The sequence below is a fragment of the Mastigoproctus giganteus genome, chromosome 14 (assembly GCF_048544385.1).
Source record: "Mastigoproctus giganteus isolate SK-2022 chromosome 14, ASM4854438v1, whole genome shotgun sequence".
Taxonomy (NCBI): domain Eukaryota; kingdom Metazoa; phylum Arthropoda; class Arachnida; order Uropygi; family Thelyphonidae; genus Mastigoproctus; species Mastigoproctus giganteus.
The window spans coordinates 15,722,923-15,748,940 of NC_143588.1; the positions used below are offsets into that span (position 1 = coordinate 15,722,923).

The 26,018-nt window shown below is 39.6% G+C and overlaps 1 protein-coding gene across 1 annotated transcript in view; it reads left to right on the forward strand.

Moving 5' to 3' along the window:
* The first annotated feature begins 2,834 nt into the window (after positions 1-2,834).
* Positions 2,835-26,018, forward strand: part of LOC150074992 (cell adhesion molecule Dscam1-like) — a 91,454-nt gene continuing 68,270 nt past the window's right edge. Inside the window, exon 1 of the mRNA XM_090389164.1 lies at positions 2,835-3,051. Coding sequence (XP_090245290.1) covers positions 2,997-3,051 — 55 coding nt within the window. The 5' untranslated portion in view covers positions 2,835-2,996. The remainder of the gene's footprint in view (positions 3,052-26,018) is intronic.

Sequence of the window (26,018 nt, forward strand, 5' to 3'; positions counted from 1 at the left end):
AGTGTATAGAACCACGGTCATCCGAAACGTATGTACTGCCGTACCTCGCGTTTGACCATTGAGCCATTCCTCTTTCTGGACAGAAACCTCGATCTAAAAGGCTTCTACATGCCACAATTGACAAAATTTTCGGAAAAATGCATCCAAGGATTATTGCAAGAAAATTTAAAACTGGCTCATGAAATTATTTATTTATTCAGTTAGAGATCATAATCTCACCCCTAGACAGCAAAGTGCTAGTCGGGTTATATTAGTGAGAAGTCAGTAATCACCAACTCAAGAGATAAATAATTAGTGTATAATAATAATAAAATAAGAGATTTATGGAAATAAACAAAATAAAAATAAATGTATAACATGAGTAAATTAGATCAAATCAATTCGACAAACATGAATATAAATTGATCAATGAGATTGGTAGGAGAAAGTCTGAAGTCCATTTTGAACTCCAACATAAAAAGTGGCCATTGGCACATCCCAGGAAGAAAGCAGCATTCTGAATTGGCCCTTGCAGGCAGATGACGTAGGGTTTCTCGTTTGTAGAGCTAATCAACCATGGAATCGCTCGTGCTCGTCAGGATTGAACCACGGAGAATGTTTCAGCCAGGATTTGTTTTCTTTTCAAAACATATTTTACTTTGATCTATTTCAAGGATGTTGCCGAACTTCATGGTATTGGAGGGGAACATGTATGAAATACATGTTAGGCTTTGAAGTGTTTTTCTGTAGATAGTAAAGTTGTAATTTTGGTCTCTTCTTCTCTTCCTGCTGTATAGGATGTTGTCAATGCTGGGGGCATCCAAAATGTGCTTTTCGCATTACCCACAGTACAGTTTATAGAATTTTGAGGGAACATTTTGGAATGGAAAAACTTGCGTTTCATTGGGACCCTACTTCTGAAGGTGAATTGCATCTATCTTTGTTGTTATCCAATGGAAAAATTTCTATCGTTTTTATAACGAATCATTGAAGTTTATGAAGTATCGTTGGGGTATTTTTAACCTGAACTAAAATTCTGCTGAAGGTCACAGTCCTTCATCATCAAGACCCAAGAAAGTTTGACGGGAGCCAAGAAAAAGGAAACAAATGGTCATTGCTTGTTAGAGATATTTCCTCGGTTCCACAAGGTCAGACAGTCAATAGAGAATATTATGTTTCTTTTCTAAGGAAATTTTTATAATCTGCACTGCAAAAGAAGCAGTCAGACCTGTTAAGTGGGGGTACATTGATTCTTCGTGACTGTGTATCCTCTAGGACTGTACAGCGATTGAGTTTTTGAAGGAATACAACTGGAAGGTTTGGTCCTATGTCCAAATATCAGTCCAGCAGATTTCGATATGTTTCCAAAATTGAAAGAACCGTGGAGATGGCGTGAAATTTCCATGCTTAGATGTACTCAACATAGCTATTGACAAAAATGAAAATGACACTTCCTTGGAGGCAAATGTGATCATTACCAGTATCTGATTACACCAGTTAATAAGTTCTGCACACATTTCCACCGACAGAGTTTTATTATTGGGAGTAATGATCACAATATATATATATTTTTTTTTCAGTTTGGCCAATGATTAATTTACGATTGGAAAACAGCAGCGTGTGTTTGAGGGGTGGTGGCGCGACGTAAGGGGGATGTTAGCAAAAAATGCCTTTTGGTTGGGGGGAAATCTAGAGATTGCCTCACCATCTTCCGTATTCAGCAATGGCGTCTTGTTAATGCAAATGTAAATAGCCACTGAAATAAACATGGCGTTGTTTTGTTTTGGTTTTTTTTTTTCTGTATATTGTACTTTAAATCGCATTGTAAATTACTTTTGCTGAGGGAGGAGACTAATTTCAAATACCATTCCAGTTAAGTCTGCATATGGCAGAGAGTTTACCTTTGTTCTTTCTCCATCGCCTAATAAAACATTCAGTCCCATGCGTTACTTGTCAGCTTAAGTTTCCTTGTGAACTAGTTTAAGAACAAAGCAAGGCGGAAATATGTCATTTCCAGTCTCCGGGCCTACAAAAGAAGGGTGGAGCTCAAAAGTATCTTCGGAACAGTCGAAGAGTTTTCGTTAGATTTAATACACGGGCGATTGAACTTGTGCAATGGCGATGGACCTTGTACATCGTCATGACAACCAGTTTGATGGTGTAACGATGCTAATCGTGTTTGGAGTGTAGGAAGAGGACACATATCGTGACATGGATGCTAATTTAAATCTTGTTTATTTATTTGTTGAGAAGAATACAGTCTTCTGTATATGGAGAGGGGGTTAATCTAAAACTCTTCCTCATAATCTGGTTTGGCTCCAGTCGCTGATGGAAGATCCCCCCCCCCCCGCCCTTCAGAGCAGCTATTTTATCTTAAACTGTGTTTGTGATACTGAGTATTATTGGCTAAAAGCTAATATTGGTCAAGTGAAAGAGATCAAAGAAACGAGTTACATCTTTCCTGTTTTTAATAGAAACAACTAAAGATAATTTTCCAAAAGTGTACGTCTTAGTTGCCCTACATCTTCGCCATATGTTCGAATGAGGCGCACTTAATATCCACAGTGTGATGTCACGGCTGCTTTCAGAGTCTTCCGCATCATCACAAAAGGCTATTTAAAATTAAACGCTTTATAAATGCGCATGCTCTGCACGCATATTATAACGTACTGTTCAGCGCAGTAGATACTGTGTTACACGTGTATACAAACGACCCGTATGCCAAATTATCCATTATTTCACTCGGCGGAAATTTAAGAGGGACCTATTTTATTTGGCGGATGAATACACGCTTTGAGTAACAGAGTCGCGAGTCGTGCTTGGGGTGGAGCAACAGATTAACTGTGGGTCACGGCACGAGAAGCGTGCGTTGGCTGTCGGCTCGTGCTCTAAGAACGCGCAGGTTGCTCGTGAGTGATCGCTGGACATGTGCTTTGAGTGAGTGCGCTCTGAAATTGGACAATCATCTCTTACTAGACATTTTTGGACACTTACGCATCTTGTGAGTTTAGGAGATCATGAGGGTACGCACAACCAGGAGTGATTTGCTTCTCGCGTCTCTGATAGTGACATGTAAGTAGTTTTTTTGGATGCCCGTGATTTTTTTTTTTTTTTTAAGGGAACGTAAATTGGTTCCTCTTGATCGGTGAACGCGGAGTTAGTTTGGTCATTGCAGACGCTCTCGTCTTAAACGTCAACTTGGAAGGGCTCTAACTTAGCAGTCAGATATTTCTAAATGTACCACCTGCAAGAAATAATTGTAATTTGCGATGTTATACTTTTGTTTTTTTTTTCAAAATGCGAACATCTTGAAATATGTGATGCCAAAAAGTTGAGTGCGAATAATCCATCTACCTTCAGATCAATTTTAATGCAGTAATTTCGCAGTAGAGTCGTGTCCCTAACAATAAATTATATGCCCTTAATTAAAGGAGTTCGAGACGAGGTTGGAACAGTTCTCAATCTCATATAAGAAAAACAACAGTGCACATGCTAATAAACAGTGACGCTGGACTTAGCAAAGTATCATGTCATATGTATGTTTTTCTTTAATTATTTATTTATTTATTATTTTGCTTATTTTTTATTAATCGAAAAGGAATTTTGACACTCGCCATACTGCAGAGATTATCCTCGTGGTTTTTTGTTTTTTTTCAAATGTCCACAAATAAAGTTTTAGAAGTTCTTTAATGTCTGAAACTTCGATAATAATCGTATGGTTGACATGCCAATATAAGAAAAGACCTATGTTCTCGGAAACAGATTTCTTGTTCATAGAGGATCGATTTGTAGAAATCTCCTTTTGCTTATGCAGAAACGTCTTTCAACTAGTGCCGATGAAACTGATCTGTGTCCGTGGAACAGTCTAGCATCTCCAATTTAACATATCAGCAGATGTTCTGAGATGAGCTGTGTTTTCTTAAGTTCTTTTAGCAAAATTTTCAACCACTACATCGCTAACAAGCCATCGGCAATGGCTATCTGCTCTTTCCCCTCGCAGAAACTGGAAGCTGGCGGCTGGGCACCTGCAGGTCCCTTATTCCCAGCATCCTTCGTTTCATTATTTGTGCTTATCGTCTCAGTTCAAGTGGTTTTATAAACTCCTCGGGAAGTGAGCAAAAGTGTGTGTGTATGTGTTTTTTTATTTGCGCATGAGGGAAAATATAATCACCGGAGGGAAGCTGCAGGGATCGTTCGAGATCCGTTACTTGTTAAGCGTGTGAAACTCACCAGACCATGGAAACTAGTGAAATGTTTGTTCCAAGTTTCTGCCTTCCCTAAAACCATAGATCGTTGCTGCGATAATATTAGCTATCTGAACTCCCTGTTTGTTCACGTAATTGTGCACCAATCAATGAGGATTTTGGCTACCAAAATGTTTAATCTAGTTTTGTTTTATTAGTTCCATCGAGCATTTACAACTTAATTTTCAGTAACAAATCCCTTGTCTTGAGGATAGGTAGTGCCGAGGAATGGGAAGAATGGACCGATATCCCGCTTCGTGAAAATTACTTGACAACCTTCGGACCATAGCAAATTCTAAACAGTCTAGTGATCGAGGTCACTGAGAGAAGGGGGCCAGACAAAGCAAATTATAGGACTCAGAGGCCCTATAATTTTCTTTATACTATGGAGTTAATGAATTGCGACGATAGGGCCTGAAGCTAGTACGGGGTCCGAGAAATCTTTGTCGATAGTGGTGGTTATTATCCGACTTGAAAATGACTGCTGTTGAAGAGTACTTTTCACCATCTTTCCACTTGTCTCCCCAAATATGTCCTTGTTCGAAAGTATTGCCTAAGGAAAAAAGGGTCCCCCATTTCAAAAGAGAGGGAAATATTTGATTATTTTAAACAACAAATGCTGATGCCTAACTTTCAATAACAATCCGTATATAGATTGTCCCCATTATGCAAAAGAAACTGATTCATATATTTTAATAAAATCGTATTTGAAGAGAAATCAGAGAGAGAGAGAGAGAAAACGCATCCTAAGAGGTTTTAAATTATGAATTTTTGTCTCCCCTTGAGCGTTAGGTACCCTCGAGAATTGGGTCACCCCGTATTGGGTATTATGGTATAAAATATTTAATTGTACAATTGTTCCAATGAACATCAAAAATAAATTTCCAACTTGTAAATGGCTCCTTGTTGTTAGGGTTCCAATGAAACCTCACTGCAGTCGGATTGCACTGAGGACCGTTTCTTTTTTTGTGTGTTAGAATGTGGACAATCGTCGGCAACTGTAACACGCCGCCCGACAGGATGCCGTATTGTTATGTCAACTAGCTTGACTTCGTGCCTTTCCCATTAGTGGTGCTGCGGTAGAAATGCACGGAGAATGGGTGATTGTTCGTAAATAGCAGGTTGAGCACGGAGGGGAAAAGTGAAAATAAAAAAAAAGGAAAGAGGGGCCCAGCAGATGCACTCGGACAGGAAATATATACAACTGGATGTAGTCAGTCCTAGGTATGGCCAGAAGGTAAAGATCAAAGTCTTACTTTCCACAAAGCTCTTCTGTATTTAGGTGATTTGCCTCATTATTATATATCTCATTATTTTCCATTCTTAGATTTGAAACCAGTCTTCGATAAATTTGGAAGGGGCAGCGCGGCAGTCCTTGGCACTGGATGTCAAAACAGGTAGCGTGGGCACTGGACACAAAACATGTATTCCCCCTCTATTGCAACTCTGTGAAAGAACCTGAGTCATAATCGTTAAACGAAGAAATATCTCCAGCAGCCATCTACCCTAATTTCATGAAATGCCTTAGAAGTCTTTAAAATATCCACTAGGTGGACGGAAGTGTGGGCACGTCGTCCTGAGGCCGGTGACAAAACAGTTTATCATTGGCTGCAGTTGTGTCATGGCACTCCCGATTGAATCATTAGTTGCGTTGACCTCAAACAGTAGGCTTCTTAGAAGGAAACTGATACGGCACTGTCTTTATAAAAAATAATGAGGACTTGAGGAGATGCTAGGAACGAGGTACAGTTTTCGCAGCACGTTTCCGGACCTTGTTCGCTAGTTTTCTTTCTTTTTTTTTTAATTACAATTAATACAATTAATTTTTTTAATTGTATATCCAAATATATATACAATTGGGGGGGGGGATAAATATATATATATTTGAAGACAGGTAATATCTGAAAAGTGTATATGTATGTTAAACTCGTTCTCCATCCCAGTAGCCGAATTATACTTCGAGATTGTCATATATAGTGCCAGGAGAGTTAATAATTCTGTTGGTATTTGTAGAACGCAACATGAATATCAGCGAATCCAGCATCGTTCAGTGATCATATTTTTGACCAAATCTAAAGAAATCCGTGAAAGAGTGACTAGAGTGTGTGGCGAAGTATACGCTGTTGTTGCAAGGTGGTTGGCAGAGTTCAGAAAGGACGGGAGTCAGTAAAGGATGAGCCAAGTCTGGTCGGCAATCGGAAGCAATCAGTTTTGAAACAATTGCCATCGTTGAAGAAAACATTTTAGAAAACAAGAATTAAAGGGTCTGAATTTGAAAAAGTACTTAACGTATCCCAGGAAGCATTTTATTAATAATACATGAGCATTTGGGAATGTCCAAAGTTTGCACAAGATGGGTTCCCAGAAACCGTTCCATTCGTGACAAACGTCAGAGGATGGAGTATCAAAAGAGAATTTAAAATTAATTCTTGTTAATCCAGCTAGATGTTTATCCATTTGGTGACTTGCACCAAATGGATAAACATAAAAAATTAGCCAAGGAACCAAGGTACAATGTGCCTTGGCTAATTTGTTATGATCCTGGATCCAAATTAGAAAGCATCAGTGGAAGCACAAGCGATCTCCAACCCCAAAACAATTTCGAATTCAATCATCAGCTGGAAAAGTGCTGGCCTCAGTCAGGGCTGCTGATTGATTACCTTGTACCTAATATTATACCAGCAATATTATACCAGCCTTATATCAAAGTCAAAAGCTGCAATTCGGAAAAATAAACGAGGAAAGTTGGTTCATCGGCTTTTGCTTCTTCATGACAATGCACCGTGCACAAAGCCGTTTGCACACCGTAAAATTTATGAGTATGGATTTGAACAATTATACCGCTCCCTTAAAAACTAGATGTAGCCCTAATTGACTTATATTTGTTCAGAAAGTCTCCTTTTCATGGAACTGATTTTAAAGATGATGAACAGCTAAAGCAACTGTGGAAGCGTGGTTTGATGCTCAATTCGAAGGATTAAACTCTTTGCAGATTAAATACAATAAACGCATTGAATTTCTGGGTGAATATAGTGGATAAATATAAACATAGAATAGAACATAGAAAACACAAACATAGAATTTTGTATCTGTCTTTTATATTCCGTTCTCAGAACTTTTTGACCGCACTTATTTCATAAAAAAGATTTGAATAATGAATTTTAAATTTATTTCCTTAAACCAGATAGCTATTTTCTTAATTATAGTGGTTAGGAAATGCAAAGTTGTTAATTGACAAAACAAAATTTGAAAATGCTTCCTTAGAATAAAGTAACGCTCCAACTTTTAAAAAAAAAAAATGTTGAAAAATACGCTAGCGTATTTTCATGCGTTAAAAAAATAAAAAGGAATCTGTTAAAGAGGAAAAACAAAATCTCAGTAATATTCATGACCCTTATCTACAAATGTCGTATAAGCGTCTGCCTAGACAGTCTTGCAAAGTTGTTAATTGGCTCACTCTGGGCTCACCTTTCAACATCATTAATGTCACCTGCAAAGCATTCGTTTGCAGACAGGAATGCGTTGGGATACTCATTACATCACCCTTAGATGTTGCTGGAGTGATTGAGTCGACCCCCCCATCCTACCCAAAAGGACAGGAAGTTAATTGCAACGAGTGATTTAATTAATTGCAAACCTACTTACGCATTTCAAATGGACTCAACCTAATTTGGATTAATCAAGGAACGAGTAGCAGTTTGCTTAATGTTGCTAAAAAATAGGAATTGCATAAACACGGATTATTAAGTACCAATTGCGCATCCAAAATTATTGGGTTTTTTTGTTGGTTGGGGATGTGGGTCAGTTTAACGACATATACAAAATTTATGCCGGGAGCTTTTATTTGCCATGTAAAAGGAGGTGGGGGACGAAGCCAATGCTCCTATACTGATTATACACGGGTATTTACAAAATAAAAGCCGTGTAATTTTCTAACAATATCGAGCAGTTGCTCTTGACATTTCAAGGGCTTTTAATCGTGTTTGGCAAAGATCTTTTATATAAACTTCCATCTTATGGTTTGCCAACCGATTTTTGTAATTGGGTATCCAGTTTTCTCTCTGACGGCCCACTGCGTGTGATGGTAGATGGCACTGTCTTCTAACTTCTCCATTAATGCTGGTGTACCCCAAGGTTCAGTTCTTTCTCCCACTCTTTTCCTATTGTATATTAATGTTCTTCTTCCATTGACCGGAAATCCTATCCATAGTTCTGCTGATGATAGCACATTGTACTGCATCTTCCAGTTTGAGAAGGCGCCTCCGTAGCCAGGTGGGCAGGAGCAGCAGTGCTTAGCACATGCTTCTTGATGAGACCGGGGTTCGAGCCCGTGACCAAACCCGGAGATGCGGAAAGGTCAGTGAATGACCACAGCATATCCCCGGAGCAATATGGCCTTAGTTGCTAATGCTCCTAAAAACCAAATAACAAACAAATCCAGTTTGAGAAACCTTGTCCTGCACAAACAGCTTAAACTTCCGGAATATCCACTACCAATTCCTTAAATGCTGATCTTCAGATTCAAAAATAATTCTGCTCCCACGCTTATCTTCTATGACACTCTGATTTCTAGGCAAGATCATATATCTCTATTGCGGATTACCCTGACTTCTAAATAAGCACATCACAAATATTGCTTCCTTTGCATCTAAAAAACTGGGTTTTCTCTAGCTCTCGGCGTTACTTTTCTTCCAAACAGCTGTTTGGAAGAAAAGTAACAAATCGCAAATCCATCCTACCATGGAATATTATTCCCACAACTGGAGAAGAACCTATCCCAGGCTTCCAGATTCCATTCAAAACATGGCAATTAGGTTAATGACTCATCTCTAACGGAGTCCCTCCACTCTCTGTCTCATAGACGTACTGTTTCTGCTGCATGCCTTTTCTACAGATACTTCTATGGGCACTGTTCTTCTGAATTGGCTTCTATAATTCCCGCTCTCTCTCATTCAAATCAGTCCGAACACGTGCTGCAACATCCTTTTACTGTCCAACTTCAAACTCACGGAACTAACTTTTCTTCGTCCTTATTTATTCATTCATTCAGCTTCCGTTTTCTGGAACAACCTTCCTTCCTATGTATTTCTTGAAAATTACAATGTACAGAAGTTCAAGTCAAATATCTTCTTTCATCTTCTCTCAACCTTCAACTCATGCACGGTACTAAGCACCACAGGTTCTAATCCTCTCATTTTTGGGATTTTCATAAAAAAATCAAATAAACAATACACGTTAGATTAGAAGAGGTTTTAAAGTTTATTGATAAAAAAAAATGCATATTTGAATACACAGATAATATTATTTTATCCAGCGATAAGCCGTATTTGTTTCCAACTGAAAAAAGTGGATAAAAGAAAAAGAGTGATGAAAAGCAGTTGAGAGGGCCGAACACAAATGCCCCCTTACCTTCTGGTGGTCACTGCAGACGCGGTACACACTTCCGCGATATTGGACTTCGGGCGTCTGCTTTTGACTGCACGGCCTCGTGAAAAGCGTGCACTTGGCCTCCTTGGCCTAGGCTGCTTGTCCTTCCTCTGGCTAAATAGGCGGAAGGCCTTCTTTCTCGTCTCGCTGACACTTAAGACTGGCCTTTTAGCCTGCATGCTTCAAACGGAATTTTCTCGGTTGTCGCTTCCTACAGTATCACAAATGAAGAGAAATCCCTTTGGGTAAAAAGATTTTTTATTCCCCTTCTTACAATGAGGAAACGAGTTTGAAAAACGTGTGCGAAACTTGCTAAACAACAAAATCTTACAACAAAACCATCAGAGGTAACAAAAAGAACTTCGAAGTACTCAAATTTGCATTTAATAAAATTCACTCATTAAATAACTGCCACATCATACGTTGCACATAAATTAGTAACACACAAACTTTGTAAACCTTTTTAGAGTTGTGAGGGTTTTTTGAAGTATTCGATTCGCCATGTTATAACCTTTCCACGTTATAATCTCCTCTTCCTCCACCAAAGACAAAGTTAGGGACAGAAAAATCTTTGTTTTCCCCTTCATACTTCGGCAGTTGTTTAAAAATTTTCTTAATTCGCTGGCTTCAAATAACACCTGAATATAAGCGGCCATATTATGACTTTAAAAGACTTTTTGGGTCGTTAATGTATGCGCTTGCCTGAGGAATCTTATTAAAAGCGTCTTTAATTAATCAAAATTAAACCGGGATTTATGAGTGTCTGTTATTAAATACTTACTTGGAATAGTTTGTTATTCAATTGAACGAGCATATTCTTGTCTTTTTCCATAACGAATAGTGATGAACTGTTAAGGACCGGTAATACGTGTTCTTCCCTTGAGGCAAGTCTCCGGGTGAGTTTTGGGATTGAACAGGTCATTGCCTCTCTTCCCCAGACTCTGATAAGAAGCAGATGTATCGATACTCCACTTCGTAGGAGGAGAGCGTGTTTATGTCGAGGGATTTCTGAGTCATTGAAGTTTGAATATGTAGGAGGCATGGCTAAGCAATGCATATATGGCTTTCCACCGAAATTCAAAGGGAGAATAAGTGAGGTGGGATCAAAGTGTAATAAATTGTTGAAAATGGTGCGCTCTATACTTTTATTCTTTATTCTGACACTATTGGATAATTAGCACAAATATCTTTTAATATATATTTAAATATTATTAATATTAAAATGTATTATATATAGAAGAGGGAGAAATTGGAGGGAAACCAAACTGGAAAATTTAAGCGCGGCCGGTCAGCCTTGGGTCAGGGTGGAGGCAGGACAAAAGCTATATGCGAGTAAACATGCACTCGCGCATGCGTCTTTCTCTTCCAGTCTCGAGTGAAGGACAAGTGTGTGTGTGTGTGTGTGTGTGTGTGTGTGTGTGTGAGAGAGAGAGAGAGAGAGAGAGAGAGAGAGAGAGAGAGAGAGAGAGAGAGCGACCATTGCAGTTGTCTGTTAATTCTGGAGCGAAGCCAATCTTTTATTTTTGCATTCGATATTTTGTACTTGAGAGACTGATCAGTACAAGGTACAGAAACCTTTTGGTAGACCACGTTTCTTAGCCTTTTTAGAACTGTGATTCTGTACTACTACAGACTCCACCCCCAAATCCCACCACACCACAGAATGAGCCTTCATTGCAAGTGTACAGATAGCTGATGAGACGGGAGGGTCTTCGTATCACGGCCGAGTCAGTGGGTCTCGAGTGACAGTTGCTTCGTTTACCTCTCAGTTGTTGTTGTTGTTGTTTTGGTTTTTAGGAGCATTAGCAACTAAGGCCATATTGCTCCGGTGCGGTGGTCATTCCCTGACCTTTCCGCATCTTCCGTATTTGGTGGTGACGGGCTCGAACCCCGGTCTAATCAAGAAGCGTGTGCTACGCACTGCTGCTCCTTCCCACCTGGCTATGGAGGCGCCTTTACCTCTCAGAAAATAGGGCTTTCTTTCCATAAAACTGACCAGAGAATATGCGCAATTTGTTCTCTTCATTGCCTTAGCTATCTCGGTGAATCCTTGAACAGTTATATTTCCTCCCTCCATTCCAACTTGAAGTATTTTCTCAATTGCTTCTTTTTTATGCTTAGTTTTTATTAAAAGTTTAGCGACAAAATTAAAATTTCGTGCCATATTTCATTGTAACATTAAACACCCGCACGTGCGCACAATACCTTCTACTGTTCATTGAATTCAGACCTGTGTGTCCAAATAGCCTTCGACTTGAGTTTGGCGTCTACTTAGTTTAGTTCTGCTGTAACACGGAATATACTAATCCAAAAGCGTAACGAATCTGCAGACCTGTACTATTACTGTCCGTAGTAGTCAATAAGTTACCTGTGGTATATATTAGTAGGGCATCTTATTAAAGTACCATAAATTTCTCCAGTTGCCCGCTGAGTATGTTTTTATAGCATCGCCAGCTTGATAAACCGCTTATTTCGCTTGCTACAGTCATTTACTGATGCCGCTTGACAGCAGTCAACGACCTGTCCACTCCTGGACCCGTTTGGGGGTTCGCCCGCCAATGCAGACCCCTCCTAATGTCTTGTAGACTCCGGTCACGCGAAGAACTGGTTCTTCCACGACCCCGCCAGGCAGCAATGAGCAACCCCATTGGGCCTTCAGCAGAAACTGTAATTAAAGTTTAATGTTGAGCCTGTGAAAAAAGGAAGCAAGCATCCCCCCCGCCTGCCTGCAGAGCCCAGCCTGTTGGTAACAAGGTGGCTTCTATTGAACGTCGAATGGGAGACACGTGGACTTAGCTCTCCCCCTTCCATTACGTTTCCCTAGCCTTAAAGATCGAATGGCATTGACCCTCTCTGTATATGAGATGTGTAAAGACTTAGACGATGTTGATGAAAAGTGAATCCCTCCATAAGCCATTTTGTGGATTAAGAAATACTGATAATATTCCTAGCTAGACAATAATACGAGTATTGTATGAGTTTGCTTGGCTTTGTTTGTTTTCTTTCGTCGATAATGACATGATCAATCAAGTTCAGACTCTTCAAATGGACTCTGTTGGTGTTGATGTAGACTCTCACTTTGCGTAGAATCAGTAATCCTGTCATGGATCGTTAGCTTGTCTCAGCTTTGAGAGATGTGTACTCCAGGAACCTGCGCAAATATAGTCGAAATACATCAAATGAATAAATCCATGCGCATCAGCGAAAGTTTCAATTAGACATTTAACTAACTTCGTTCTTAACTCGATATCCATTTTTCCTGCTTCTCAAATTTTGTGTTATTCATTGCAGTTTTAATTCTGATTTCCTACTTCTCCCATAAAAAATTATTAGCACACTGTCAAGCTACCTGCATTTATCTATTTGTAACTTTTTTTTTTCTCTGCCACTCTTTTCTCCCCATCTCTTATCTTACTAACTCTTACCTTTTGTAAAATCCCCCACCCTCTACCTATTTCTGTTTTTCTAGTGTATTTCCTATAACAATCCTCTCTGTCTCAATCACTTCCCATAGTTTTCAATAACTCGTTAACATTTACACATGAGCAGTTATTCAGCAAGGGGAATGCCAGAGGTGTATTCAACTCTAGCAGTAAGCTACAGAATCTTGAAATAACTGGGAGTAAAGTGGAGGAGAAACTGTTGAAGATAAACACAAGAAAGGCACCCGGGGTGGATGGGATCTATCCAGTTATATTAAAGGAGGCAGCAAAGGAAGTAAGCAAACCCTTAGCCATAATTATGAGAGCTTCCTTGGACTCAGGGGAGGTACCCATAGACTGGAAATGTGCAAATGTGACCCCAATTCACAAAGGAGGATCAAAGGCTGACACAAGTAACTATAGACCTGTGAGCTTAACTTCTGTTCCAGGAAAATTAATGGAGGCACTGGTTAAAGAAGCATTGCAGGATCATTTAGACAAGACTTCAGTTATAGCTCAGACACAGCATGGTTTTGTTAAGGGGAAGTCTTGCCTGACCAACTTGATTGGATACTATGATGCAGTCACAAAAGAACTGGATGCAGGGAATAACTTTGATATTATATACTTGGATCTTAGAAAGGCTTTTGATACTGTTGCACATGGAAGACTGCTACACAAATTGGAGCAGTGTGACATTGGAGGCAAATTGCTGCTATGGATAAAGGGGTGGTTGAGTGGGAGAAGACAGAGAGTGGTAATCAATGGACACTGCTCATCGTGGACTAATGTTATTAGTGGAGTCCCTCAGGGCTCAGTGTTGGGTCCATTATTGTTTTCTGTATTTATAAATGATATTGATGATGGTATATCAAGCTTAATGTCCAAGTTTGCAGATGATACAAAGGTTGGCAGGGTTGTCAAGGACACTACTGACACTACACTGCTGCAACAGGATCTGGAAAGGTTGAGCAGATGGGCTGAGAGGTGGCAAATGAAGTTTAACATTGACAAATGTAAAGTACTACACATGGGAAACAGCAACCCCAGAGCAACGTATCAACTCTGTGGTACTACACTGACAGTGGTAGAGAATGAAAGGGACTTGGGGGTGATTGTGCAGGCAGATATGAAGTTCTCTGAGCAGTGCAGACGGGCTGCAAGAGTAGCTCATGGAGTATTGTCAATGATATACAGGAATTTTTCCAGCAGGGATAAGGAGGTGATTATTCCATTGTACAAGGCAATGGTCAGGCCACACCTAGAGTACTGTATACAGGTTTGGAGGCCTCATTTCAAGAAGGATGTAGAGCTGCTGGAACGAGTACAGAGAAGGGCAACAAGATTAGTGAATGGAACAAAGGGGTGCTCTTACGAAGAAAGGCTTAAGTTTTGTAAATTACAGTGTCTGGAGACTAGGCACCAGCGAGGTGATCTGATAGAGGTGTATAAAGCCTTGAATGGTTTAAGCATGCTCAATGCTGATGGGATTCTTCCTCTAGCTCAGAAAAATCACCTGAAAGGGCATAAATTCAAATTGAGGAAAGACAGATGTAGGATAGACGTGCGGAAATTTGCGTTTAGCCAGCTGGTGGTTGGTTGGTGGAACAGACTTCCATCCCTTGTGGTGGAGGTTGATAGCCTAAATAAGTTTAAGGCTCAGCTGGACAGGTATTTTGAACGAACAGAGGGGTGAAGTGGAAGTGGTTTTTTTTTTTTTTTTTTTTTTTTGGCTGATGCTGCATAAGCTTGCTTTCTTGCATCAAATGCCTCTGCTAATGCTAAATGCTAATTTTCCATTTTTCCCGTATTAAACTTTTTTTCTGCATCCACAAAACAAATCTGAACATTTTTATTCATCTCTGTGTTTCTTTTCATCCTATAAGATTAAGATCTGAGTGACCACTTTATTAGGTACACCTATTCTTTTAATGAAATAGAGCACTCCTTCACTGAGGGCTCTTTCTACAGGAAAATGCACCATACATTGTTGTGCAGAACGGGTTCGAGAAAACAGTGTTCAATTCCGCATACTGCTTTGCGTCGCCAGATCTCGAGCCAATTGAATACCTGTGGGATGAGCGAAATGAGTTCGTCGGAGTAGAGATCTGCAACTACCCAATTTGCAACAACTGTGGGAAGCAGTTGGGTTAACGTGGACCAGCATCCTGTGGCACACTTTTGGCACCTCGTTGAGTCCGTGCTACGATGAATCCAGGCTAGGAAGGGGGACGAATCTACTCTCGCCAATTGGTGAGTGTACTTAATGAAGTTGACCATTCATTGTATGTGATGATCAGACCTATCTTCAGAAGGGATGCACGATAAAGTGCATCCCTTCTGAAGATAGACATGATGAACCGAATTCACTTTGATAATGACCTGCTTATAGCAAAACTTGATGACTCTGATTTAATTGCTGAAGAACTTAATCCAGAAACTCATTGTGTTCTATTACATCATTCATAAAATGGGTTAGTATGGAGAATCGTAGCCGAGTGGTCAGGAGCGGGAGTGCAATAGCACACGCTCTTTGAGTAGACCGGGGTTCAAGCCCCTGAATACGGTCGATCTGCCAACCTAGACCAGCGTGGCGGATTATGGTCCATTTCCCTCAGCATGAATTGTTGAGGAGGCTTCCATCCTGCAGTGGGTTGGTAATGGCTGCACTTTACCTTTTTTATGGAGAATCAGCTTCATTATAGCCAAGAGGTAGTGCGAAGAGGTTCTACAAAGGTTTTGCTGTAAGTTTCATGATGTGGTTTATCTTGATCTGTTGCAAACTAGTAAAACCACCACAGTCGAAGTCTCCTGCCAATAACTAAGAACTTCATTGCGTTGAACCATCCCCCTAAGTCTACCAATCGCGCGTTGCTCTGATGTGTATTTCATCAGAACAACGCGCCTTCTCATACCTCTTGTTTGTTTTTAAATGTTTAAAAGTTTGTTTTAAAATGTTGCCTGAAAATAAAGCGCGTTTTTAACTAAACTTTATTACAAGAATAGAAATTGAATTGAATTGAATCAAAGAACATCTGTATTGAATATTGTAAGGCGTTTCAAAGGAGGCTACCTATATCCTAAGCCTAGAAATGCTCGCCCTTCAGCATCCCAAGAAGTGATCCAAAGAATTGATTAGGTGCAGCAACAACGACGATCAAAATCGTTCAGATGATGTAGTGGCTCGCGGTGCATTTCATCTAGCTGATATTCCCTCGAACACGGTACGTAAAGCCTGAAGGGTGGACTCCATGAACAAAATTCCCACAGATTAATGAACGTGGTTTTCACGGGAACTTTTATGCAGGATGGCACTATGCCCCACCATTACAGTAATGCCAAACAGCTCCAAGAAATCTTCACGGAAATGCGAATTCTTCTTCAGTGTGCCGTCTCTTTGCAGAAGTTGGCTGTCATCTTCGCAATGGATGAACGTGAGGTAGAAGCTCTAAACAAACCCTCTTTACTCTGATCATACTACTCTGAGGTTTGCCAACCAAGATTTCCTTCTTTTCCCTCGACTTGTCCTGTATTACCAATTGCAACATCTTATATTGTCATTCCTCATCATATGCCCTAAATGTTTTGTGTTCCTCTCCTTAATGGTGTTAGTTATTTCTGTCTTTATCATCATTCGTCTCATGATCTTATCATTCTTTATCTTATCAGATAAACACTCATAACATTCGTCTGTAACACCACATCTCAAAAGCATTTAACTTAATCTGGGTCTTATTTGCCAGTGTCCAGGCCTCAGCTCAATAAAGGATGACAGAACATCTCACTATTCTTGTTCTTAAAGGAAGCGTAAGATCACTGCGGCATAGAAGATTCTTCATTTTAAGGAAGGCTGCACTCGCTTGTTCAATTCTTGAGCGTACGTCAATAGAATGGTCCCAGTAATCGCTCAGCATACATCCAAGGTAGCGATAACTTTTAACCCTTTCAATTTCTTCATTATTAATTGTAATTTTTGTTCGCACTTCTTTCTTACTTGATCACCGTAAGTTTTGTTTTCTTGATGTTTAACTTCAGTCCAAAATTGCGAATTATCAGCGCCATTTTCCACATTAAAAATAAACAGTTTAGAACCTATAAACACTTTATAAACTGTATAAAGTGTTCATAGGAATGTCGCAGAAAAACCATAGACAATGACTACAAATATATTTGATTTGATGGAGTTGTATTTTTATTTGGACAAAGGTTGAGGATAAAAAACGACATTACTTATGGGGCGACCCGATAATTTTTTGCCCGTGAAATCACAAAATTGTAAGAGGGCGCTGCGATTTCATCTCATGGTAGTTGTAATAATTCAACTATGATTTATATTTGGACTATTTCACGCCGCTGGTGTTTCACTAACTCAGCATAAACCGATGGCGAAAATACTGTAATGTAAACAACTAGTTAGCTGCGTCTGTGCGTCTGAAAATTTTAGACCCAGTTTTTTTTGTTCAGCTGCCACTTGTATACGGAATGTCGGTCACGTTCCACTAGGTGGGGCCTTTCTGCCGCTAACAGATAACCGTGACCTTTCCAATAACCTGAGACTTATTTCTACTTGAACCTTGAAAATGGTGATTGGGTTTTGTAGCCTTGGTGGGATTAAATGGCAGTGGGTGTTCGGGCAGAACATCAGGGGATCTTGGTCGCCCCGCCGTGTATAAGAAAAAATATCGGAGCTTGACCGCGACAAACTGCGCCCTAAAGCGCAGAGTTCTTCCAGTGTGCAGAGAGGTCTGCTTGATCTACAGATCATCTCTGTGACTCGTAAATTATAGGGCAGCTTAGATAAATCTTCTTTCCCTGCTATTAGTGCACGCGTCGAAAAATGCCCATTAGGCCTTGCGCTATTACCTAGCCAGAATACCGTTCTGTTTATTCTTATTTTGTTTTAATGCATATACACAGTTGAAATATAATCGGGCCAGTGATCCAAGAGAGAGGGAGAGATGAAATTCATCATGGTGTGGAGTTGCTTTCCTTGTTTCGATTTGGACCATTTCGTGTCGAATACCTTTAGTTCTGCATAAAATTTTAACATTTTGATCAGCATGTCAATATAGTATGCCTTCTGTGCAACTTTCGTGTTCCAGCTCAGTAATGCTTCGTCTAGTTTCAGAAAAATTAGGTTTCACACTGGCATAGCTGTCCAAAGTAAAGTCGGTCGTGGATTATTTTTTTTATAAATTTGACTCACCATTAAATGAAGCGTGGCCGTAGCCGAGTGGTCAAGTGTAAGGGTGCATAAGTAATATATTAAACTTGCTTATTGGTAGGGAACAGATTTAAGATTTTCAATTTTAAAGACAATTTTAATTTTAAAGAAATTTTAAATTCTAAATAAACCATTACAATTGCATAAAAAGCTTTGAGTCACAGTGTTGGACGAATAATTATTCCATCAACGTGAGGAGCGTCATCTATCCAGACTAAGCATATATCTGGGATGTCTTTGGAGGCGAAATGAGGCATGTCGACCTCCTAGTACACTTTGAGTGGCGTTTATTAATAATTTAAGAAGAAATAAATTTTCTGTTTATACTCCGGGACGACCATACAGTCTGAGTAGTTCACAAGATAGAGACAATACAAGAAACAGCCGTATTTAGCAGTCACGGGCTTGAACCCCTTCACTCAAAGTGCACCCTTGCGCTGACCACTCGGCTACGGGTTACTCATGACATTAATCATCAGCCTTGTAAACAGCACGCGGATGTATGTAGGAATCATCCTACGGATATAATCATACTTCCAATTAAAAGTATGAAATATGCAGACCCCCCCCCCCCAGTTCTGGGTTTCTGATTATGATTCCTGAAAACTGAGGCATGTATCTGTTCGAAATCAACACAATTGAGTCTATTGATCATCTACAAAAGTTTTATAGAGTTCCATCTTCTTGATATATTTCAGCTTTCATAATTTCTATTTGGATCCCAGTGAATTGTCACAAAAATTTATAGATATAAAGCAACGAGTTCTTAATGGATTTGGGATTTGGCTAGCATTATGCTAGTTCTTGCCACCTCAGTACTATTTAATATAAATAAGCAGTATCGCTGAGAAAATGGATTAGATAATTTATTTAATACTGCTTGTTTATATTAAATATGAATCCTGAGATCGTAGGCCCATTTCCACTCAGTACTATTTATCATTTGATTCTAAACGCCTTTCATAACGTTATTGGGAAGTTTAGTCTCGTGCTATTAATCTGATCTCGATAAAAGCTTTGAATGTGAAGGAAGGCAGACACGAGTATGACTATTTTGAAAAGTTATCCATCAAAAGAACTCAGTTGTAACTGGCAGTTCATTGTAATGTGGGTTTATATTGCAGTTCGCGACTGCGTGCTCGTGATCTTTGGGGTCTTTTCCAGCACCAGTAAAGAAACTGTAACTTGTTCGCGTTTAACTCTTGAACTTCTAGTAGAGATTTGTATCAAGCGGCAGAGGTATTACTTTGTAAATAACTAATTACATTTTTCATATGGCAGCGACTCAATTCTTGCCTTCTCTTAGTTGCTTAAGGTTCGTTTTCCAAAAATTCCAGTTTTTGTATTTTTAAGGCTTCTATTTTTTGTTATGCGTGTTCAAATGCGCACTCACCTGAGCACCAATCCAAACATGCAGTGCATGTCTCCTTCATGCAAGACACCTCTTTTCCAAGCGCAGAAGAGGTTTGTTCTTAGAAGTGAGAATAAGTAAGAAGAAAAAGAAAACCGAGAGAAGGGTGCCGCCCAGCCCGACTAGTTTGTCTGCCTTAGGGACATGTTATCTAGCCGGATATGGAACACGGTTCAGCCAAATTGTACTAGCGTGTGTTACGTCTGATGTTGTTTCCCCCCCCCCCCCATCTCTGGTCAATGAAATATCACCCAATCACGCCATACTATTCAATTCTTCTTTCCGGTGCAATGTTATCGGTGACGCCATCGCAATTTCAGGCACTTTATTGTGTAGCCTAGTGCGCCTGAATGCTCTAAACTTGTTTTAGGACGCAAACATTAACAGCGCCATCTAATGTAGCACGTGAAACTTCAGGATAACAGTTATTATCATTTCTAAGAAAGGAAAATTCCCTAAGGGATATTAACTCACCCGCTTTAAATAAGGCATTCTTTTTATGGTGGGGGGAATTTCGGAAGTGTCATTACCTGTAAGTAAACTAATTACTAGTGCGACCTCACGTTATGCGTTTGATTATGATTACGTTTGATGCTATGCTACGTTTGATGATATCTAACCAACAAAATTGGTTCTGTGGCCAGTTTTTAGCAGCTGTTCGTTTAGCAAGGGTGTATCTTTTTGTTAGTGAGAGCGTATGCTTTTAATAGACACGTTCTTTTATAAGAAAAAAAGAGACTGCTGCAAATAATGAGCAGTGATCAAATCTGTGCCATCCAGTTCTAAAAACAGTGTCAATAGTGACCGTACAGCTCCCTTCTGTTTAGCTATGTTTAGCTTCTGTTTAGCTATGATTAAAAAATAACCAGCTATAAATTCCATTGGTGATGTGGTCTTGTGCAACAACAACCCTGATTGTTTATTAAGTTTTATTTTTATCATGTTTCTGGCATTGTCCTCCAGATGCCGCATGCAGTCCTTTATCTGTATTATTGCATTTATTATTCAGGAATACCCAAAGCTTGGAAGAGGGGAATAATACAGTATTAATTTAAAAGTAAATCTAAAAATTTCAGAAATGTTTCCAGTTATTCGCTACAAACACATTTATATACCATTTATTTTTTTTTTATGTAAGATAAAATTTTATTTTAGGTGATTGGTTTCGTTGTATGAAATGACTGACAATTTCGTTGAATTTACCTTAGTTGATATATTCTTCTGTGTTAGCAGGTTGTTTAGTTCGTATTGGTCTCTCTCTCTCTGGTCAGATTAATTAATTAACAATTAATCCCAAGAAAGCAGAAAACCAAAATGCATTAATTATAAATTCAAAAGCAGGGAGACTAAAAATAGAATTCCAACAAAATCCACTTTAATAAGACCTAACGTGAATAAAAACGAGAAGTTATTATTTCGAGCCAACTTCCACCTGAAGGAAAGCAAAAACACCTTGAAAGTGGTCTTAAAATTTGGTTTAAGGAACCGGACAACGGAAGCTTTCCCCCTATTCTATTATCCGTTTAAGCAGGGTCTTAAGTAACGGGCCCTAGGGAATTACTGTTTGTTTGCGGTCTTTGGATGAAAGCGGAAAGGATCAGAGCAGCAATACATTCTCATGTTTACCAATGCAGGTCTGTTTTATACAACCTTGCCATCTGGCAAGCTTATGTTATATCTGCTTTGCTTCAATCAGCTTGGAAGAAGAAACCCCCAAGTCGAGGAGTTAGTCAGTTCAACACATCTTGCACCTGGCTAAACAGAAAGCGATTTCAGGAAACTTACACCAGTTTTTTTTTTTTGGGTGGGGGGAAGAGGAAGCTCATTCTACAAACCTGATTTGCCTCAGTTTTCAGAGGAATAACTTCACTTAAACTCTGGTTAAGTTCACCGATAGAGTCAAATACTGTAGTCCAAAATTGCTTCTCAGCCTACTGAAGAGGCTTGTTTCCTCTGTTTATAAAAACAAATCATAGAACCTCTGAAGTGGCAGTCCTCAATAGCCTGTTTATGCTCTGTAGTCCTGCTGTCACCATTGCCGGTAGTGTTCAGAAACAGTGGTGTCCTATTTTTAATGCCTGTGTAAGCATGGGAAAAATGTCAAGTGCGGCTCTGTGAAGTGGATATTTGACTGTTACTACGAGTAATATCATTTTACACGTGGATAAGAGCGATTAGAAAAGAAAGAAGGCTTTTAAATCCAACTCTAAAGTTACACCTCACTTAACGTTGAGTTATATTTAACCCTTTACTGCGAAAAATGAGGTATTTATATGGGCCAATTCAAAATTATCGTTCTAAACTTGGGGAACGTGTTAATGTCAAACTACGCGGCTAGGTTTCATACCCTGTTTTTTTTACTTGCATTTAATTTAGAGTTGTTTTCTCGCCTTACAGCATACGTACACTCATCTTAACAGGAGCAGTCATAAATCCTCACTCTTCATCTCCAAGTTGTGTTCACTAATCGGAGTACCTGTTCATCTGTAGCCAATCATCTTGTAGTTTTATTGTAGCGATGCTCTCCCTCATAGCAGCAGTCTTAGGTGGAGCTAAGGAGAACTTTTCGAGCCTACGCCCAATAGTTATCTGGCTTCATCCTGTTGGTACGTGGGTGGTCCTCTTTCTCAAATTGCTTTGGTAACCGGGCTACCTATGAGCTATGGCCGAACTAAGGATGTTAATTAAATGGTAACTTAGAAAGGACTAGAATTTGGGCCGTATAATATTTCACGCTGTTCCAAATCGATTATTCTGGGCTGGAGAAACATGCTTTACTGGAAAATAAATCGCTGCAATCCAGAGTGCATTGTTCTCTGTTTTCTGTTTACTAAGATCATGGCTGATTTTCCACGTCGTAGGCAAAATGCTGAGCTTCGACTTTTATGGATCTTTTGCACGCGCGGCTGATTAGAGGGTCACGGGAGAGGGTTGCTTGGTGTTTCATCCCCCCCAAATCGACAATGTATTGCATATAACTTTTCAGAGGAAAGAGTGATGGATAATGAAGGAAAGGTACTAGTTTATAACCTTTATCTACAAGGAACTCGTAGCAAAGTTTAAAAGTAATACGACTGCTGAGAATATTTCTTAGAACCTGAAACGAAGGTCGGGGAAATAACTTTCTTCAGGGAAACAAGGTTTCTCATATGCGGTCGAAATCCCATGGTAACACAAGCCTTCGATAAATATACGTTACCTTGTTTCGTCGGAGACCTGAATCCATCGCAAATGACTTTCCACACCCCCTTTCCCACCCCTATCTTCAGCTTCGGCCATTACGTATGATTTCAGTGATAAGATCTTGCCGCCACACTTCAGTAACCTCTCCCAAAGGAAAGTGTGCTGTAACGGACAGAACACTCCCTGTGCATCGAGCAGGAAGGTTACGTACATTGACTATCAGCACTACAGAATTTCGTATCACGTACTAAGCAAAGTACAGTCACAGTATCAGATAATGGTGTTCCCCCTGACAGTGACTTACTGAGCCAGACACGGTAATGAGAAGGTGAGGAAATCTCTCCACACCAAGCAGCAGGCGGACTAGAGAAAACCCATTTTCATAGAAACATCATTATTTTCTCCTTTCCGTATCCAGGAATTCTCTGTCCTTTCCCAGTGTAGTGGAATTTTGATGAAGTTCATGCAAAATTAGATTGATGATGAACATCATGCTGATCATCATTCTTCTCCATCTCGAAAATTAACAACTTCGGCATACAGTTCAAAATATTAAATGAAGGAGACGTCGTATAAAAAACGATTTTATTCATCTTTGTTGGAGAATAGTTTTCTATGTATGACTGGGGTAAGATATGTACTGCTTGCTAGAAACTACAAAGAACAACAAACAAAAAAATAAACATCTTTACTGCGCGCTACGAATACAGTAGTCAGTAGATGGACGAATTATGATGTTTCAACGTTAGCAGGTGAGGAAATCTTTCCATACTTAGCGGTAGGTGGACTAGAGAAAACGTATTTTAAACTTCGTAAATTTGAAATGTGTACAGATAAATATAAAAAAAACACACTACGGAAGCAGTGAAACGGCAGCCTGCTTCACCCACCTTTTGACAAACCGGATAAAGAGTTGAAAAGTTCTCTGTTGGGCATCGGCAGGATCAAACACATGAAAAATCAATGTTACGTCAAGCGTGTTGAGCTACCAACTCAGCTACCTGTTGTGTGCTTTGAACATCCCACCACTAAATTTACATTTCTTTTTTTTTTTTCTTTTTCTATTTTGTAAGTTGTTTTTCATTCCACTTACTATTCTGGTGAAAAATCAAGGCACATACTATTCGATTCCTGACGCTCAAGGGTAACACAAGTGTTATAATCACACCAGGTGGAAAAGATCTGATTTCGTATCCCCTCAATGACGCGAGGAAATTTTATGGGTATTTTTTCACAACGTGGCTGAGTTAGTCGATCTCAAATGAAGGTTGCTTGTTTTTTTATTACTTAAACTCGGGTTTTTTGTCCAGCAAGCGGACGAATTCACCACAGAATACACGCAATTGACGGTCACAATATACTGGCGGCTCACAACCTTAGTTGCTTTGGCGCTGCCTAAGCAACTTGATCTGCCTAAACTACATATATAGTAACACACCATCCATAAAAGGTTTGGGTTCCCTTTACATTGTCGTCGAAGTTTTTGAGCTGCTGCGATGCAATTTCAAACTGCACCGAGTTCACTTTGTGTAGAAATGTGTAATCTTTAGAAATGAAGCAGTTTGAGCTATTTCTTGAGAAATCCAAATTACTGTCAAATTGACATCTCTTGTTGTAGGATAAATAAGTCATTGGGCAAGGCTTTCCAACTGAATTCTGGCAATTTAAACCCACATAGCTTGAACTGAAGCATTTTTTCCAAATGTGTTCCGAAACGTGGTACGGTATTGAGCATCGATTGCAGTCTTCAATAACGTCCTCTTCTAAACGTAAACGTTGATTAGAAAGTCAATGCCATGATTGCTCTTAACTCACATGTTGATTAACTACAAGCCTGACGCCACTACGAGACTTACTCATTGTGAAAGACAACTTTATTTCCTTTAACTGAAAGGAAGTAATTGGTCCACGTGCACTGGTGCGCTTGAGTGGTTGGGACGCTCACTCCTATTTCGTCTCGTTAAGAAATGATTATTCTATAAATATTATGCTGGCAGGAGACTCAATGAAGCCCACATCCGTACCGTTAAAGTTAATTTAAGTTTATTGGTATAAATTTTCTTGTTAAGATCTCAAAGACAATGTTTCTTTTAATGTGGTTCTGTTTGATGGGCTAGTAAAGTGGGAAAGCAAGTAATGACGCTATCCACTATGCTACTGTGAGGATTGCTATGTAATTGCTATTTTTAAAAATTTCCATTTTTGTAAATTAAAAAGTTTCCTCAGTATTATTAATTACCTGTTCCCATCTACGACCTCTTTTTCAATTATGTCTTAGTTCTAAATAAGGTCATTGCTCATGTTTTAACAATAGAATCTTCCAAACAAAGGCCTGGCACACTACAGCAACCCCTCCCTTTTCATGTGCTATATTTGTTTCTGAGAGAGAGAGATGATTAAAACTGTGTCGTGTTAACCGAGGACTCAACTGTATCAAGTCGTGTCTTGGTTTGCATGTATACAATTAGGAAAACGTGTTTGTTTGGCCTTGATTGAACCGTTTGTCTGCACGCTTAATTAAAGAGGGAGGAGTGCAAAGGGCAAAAACCCTTCCGGAAGTAACTATTTTGTTGGGATTGAGTGACCTTACAGAAGTAGACCACATGTCACATGGCTTTTTTAGTTAACACCCCCCCCCCTTCCATTTGGAATTGGGGAGGCTTCGTGCTGTAGATAAAGCAGTAGAGTCAACCCAGTTCTTAGATTTAGATGGGAGTGGATATAAGAAGGGCAGGGAAACCTGTTCTTTCAACTGGGTCATGGCTTACAACCACACTGACGGTAACTATCTGTATTCCACACAGGAAACTGCACTGGTTTTATCATAAATAACCGTCATTATCAAATGCATACTGTTAAAGGTGGATCGAGTTCTCCGACATGAGCCTCCTCATCCAGCCACTTCGGACTTATTTATTATCTATTGCACGCAGTCAGACAAATGAAAACTGAAGGTAATGATGTCTGCTCCAGTCCTGCCAAGAAAAATTTAAAGGCCAACCGCCTAGACACAAGACGTGACTTTCAAATGGAGGGAACCCAACGACGGGTAGGAGGGCAGTCCAGTTTCCTCTCTTTTGTATTCACCCACCCCCTTTCATCTCTTCACTTCTCATTTGTCTTATGTA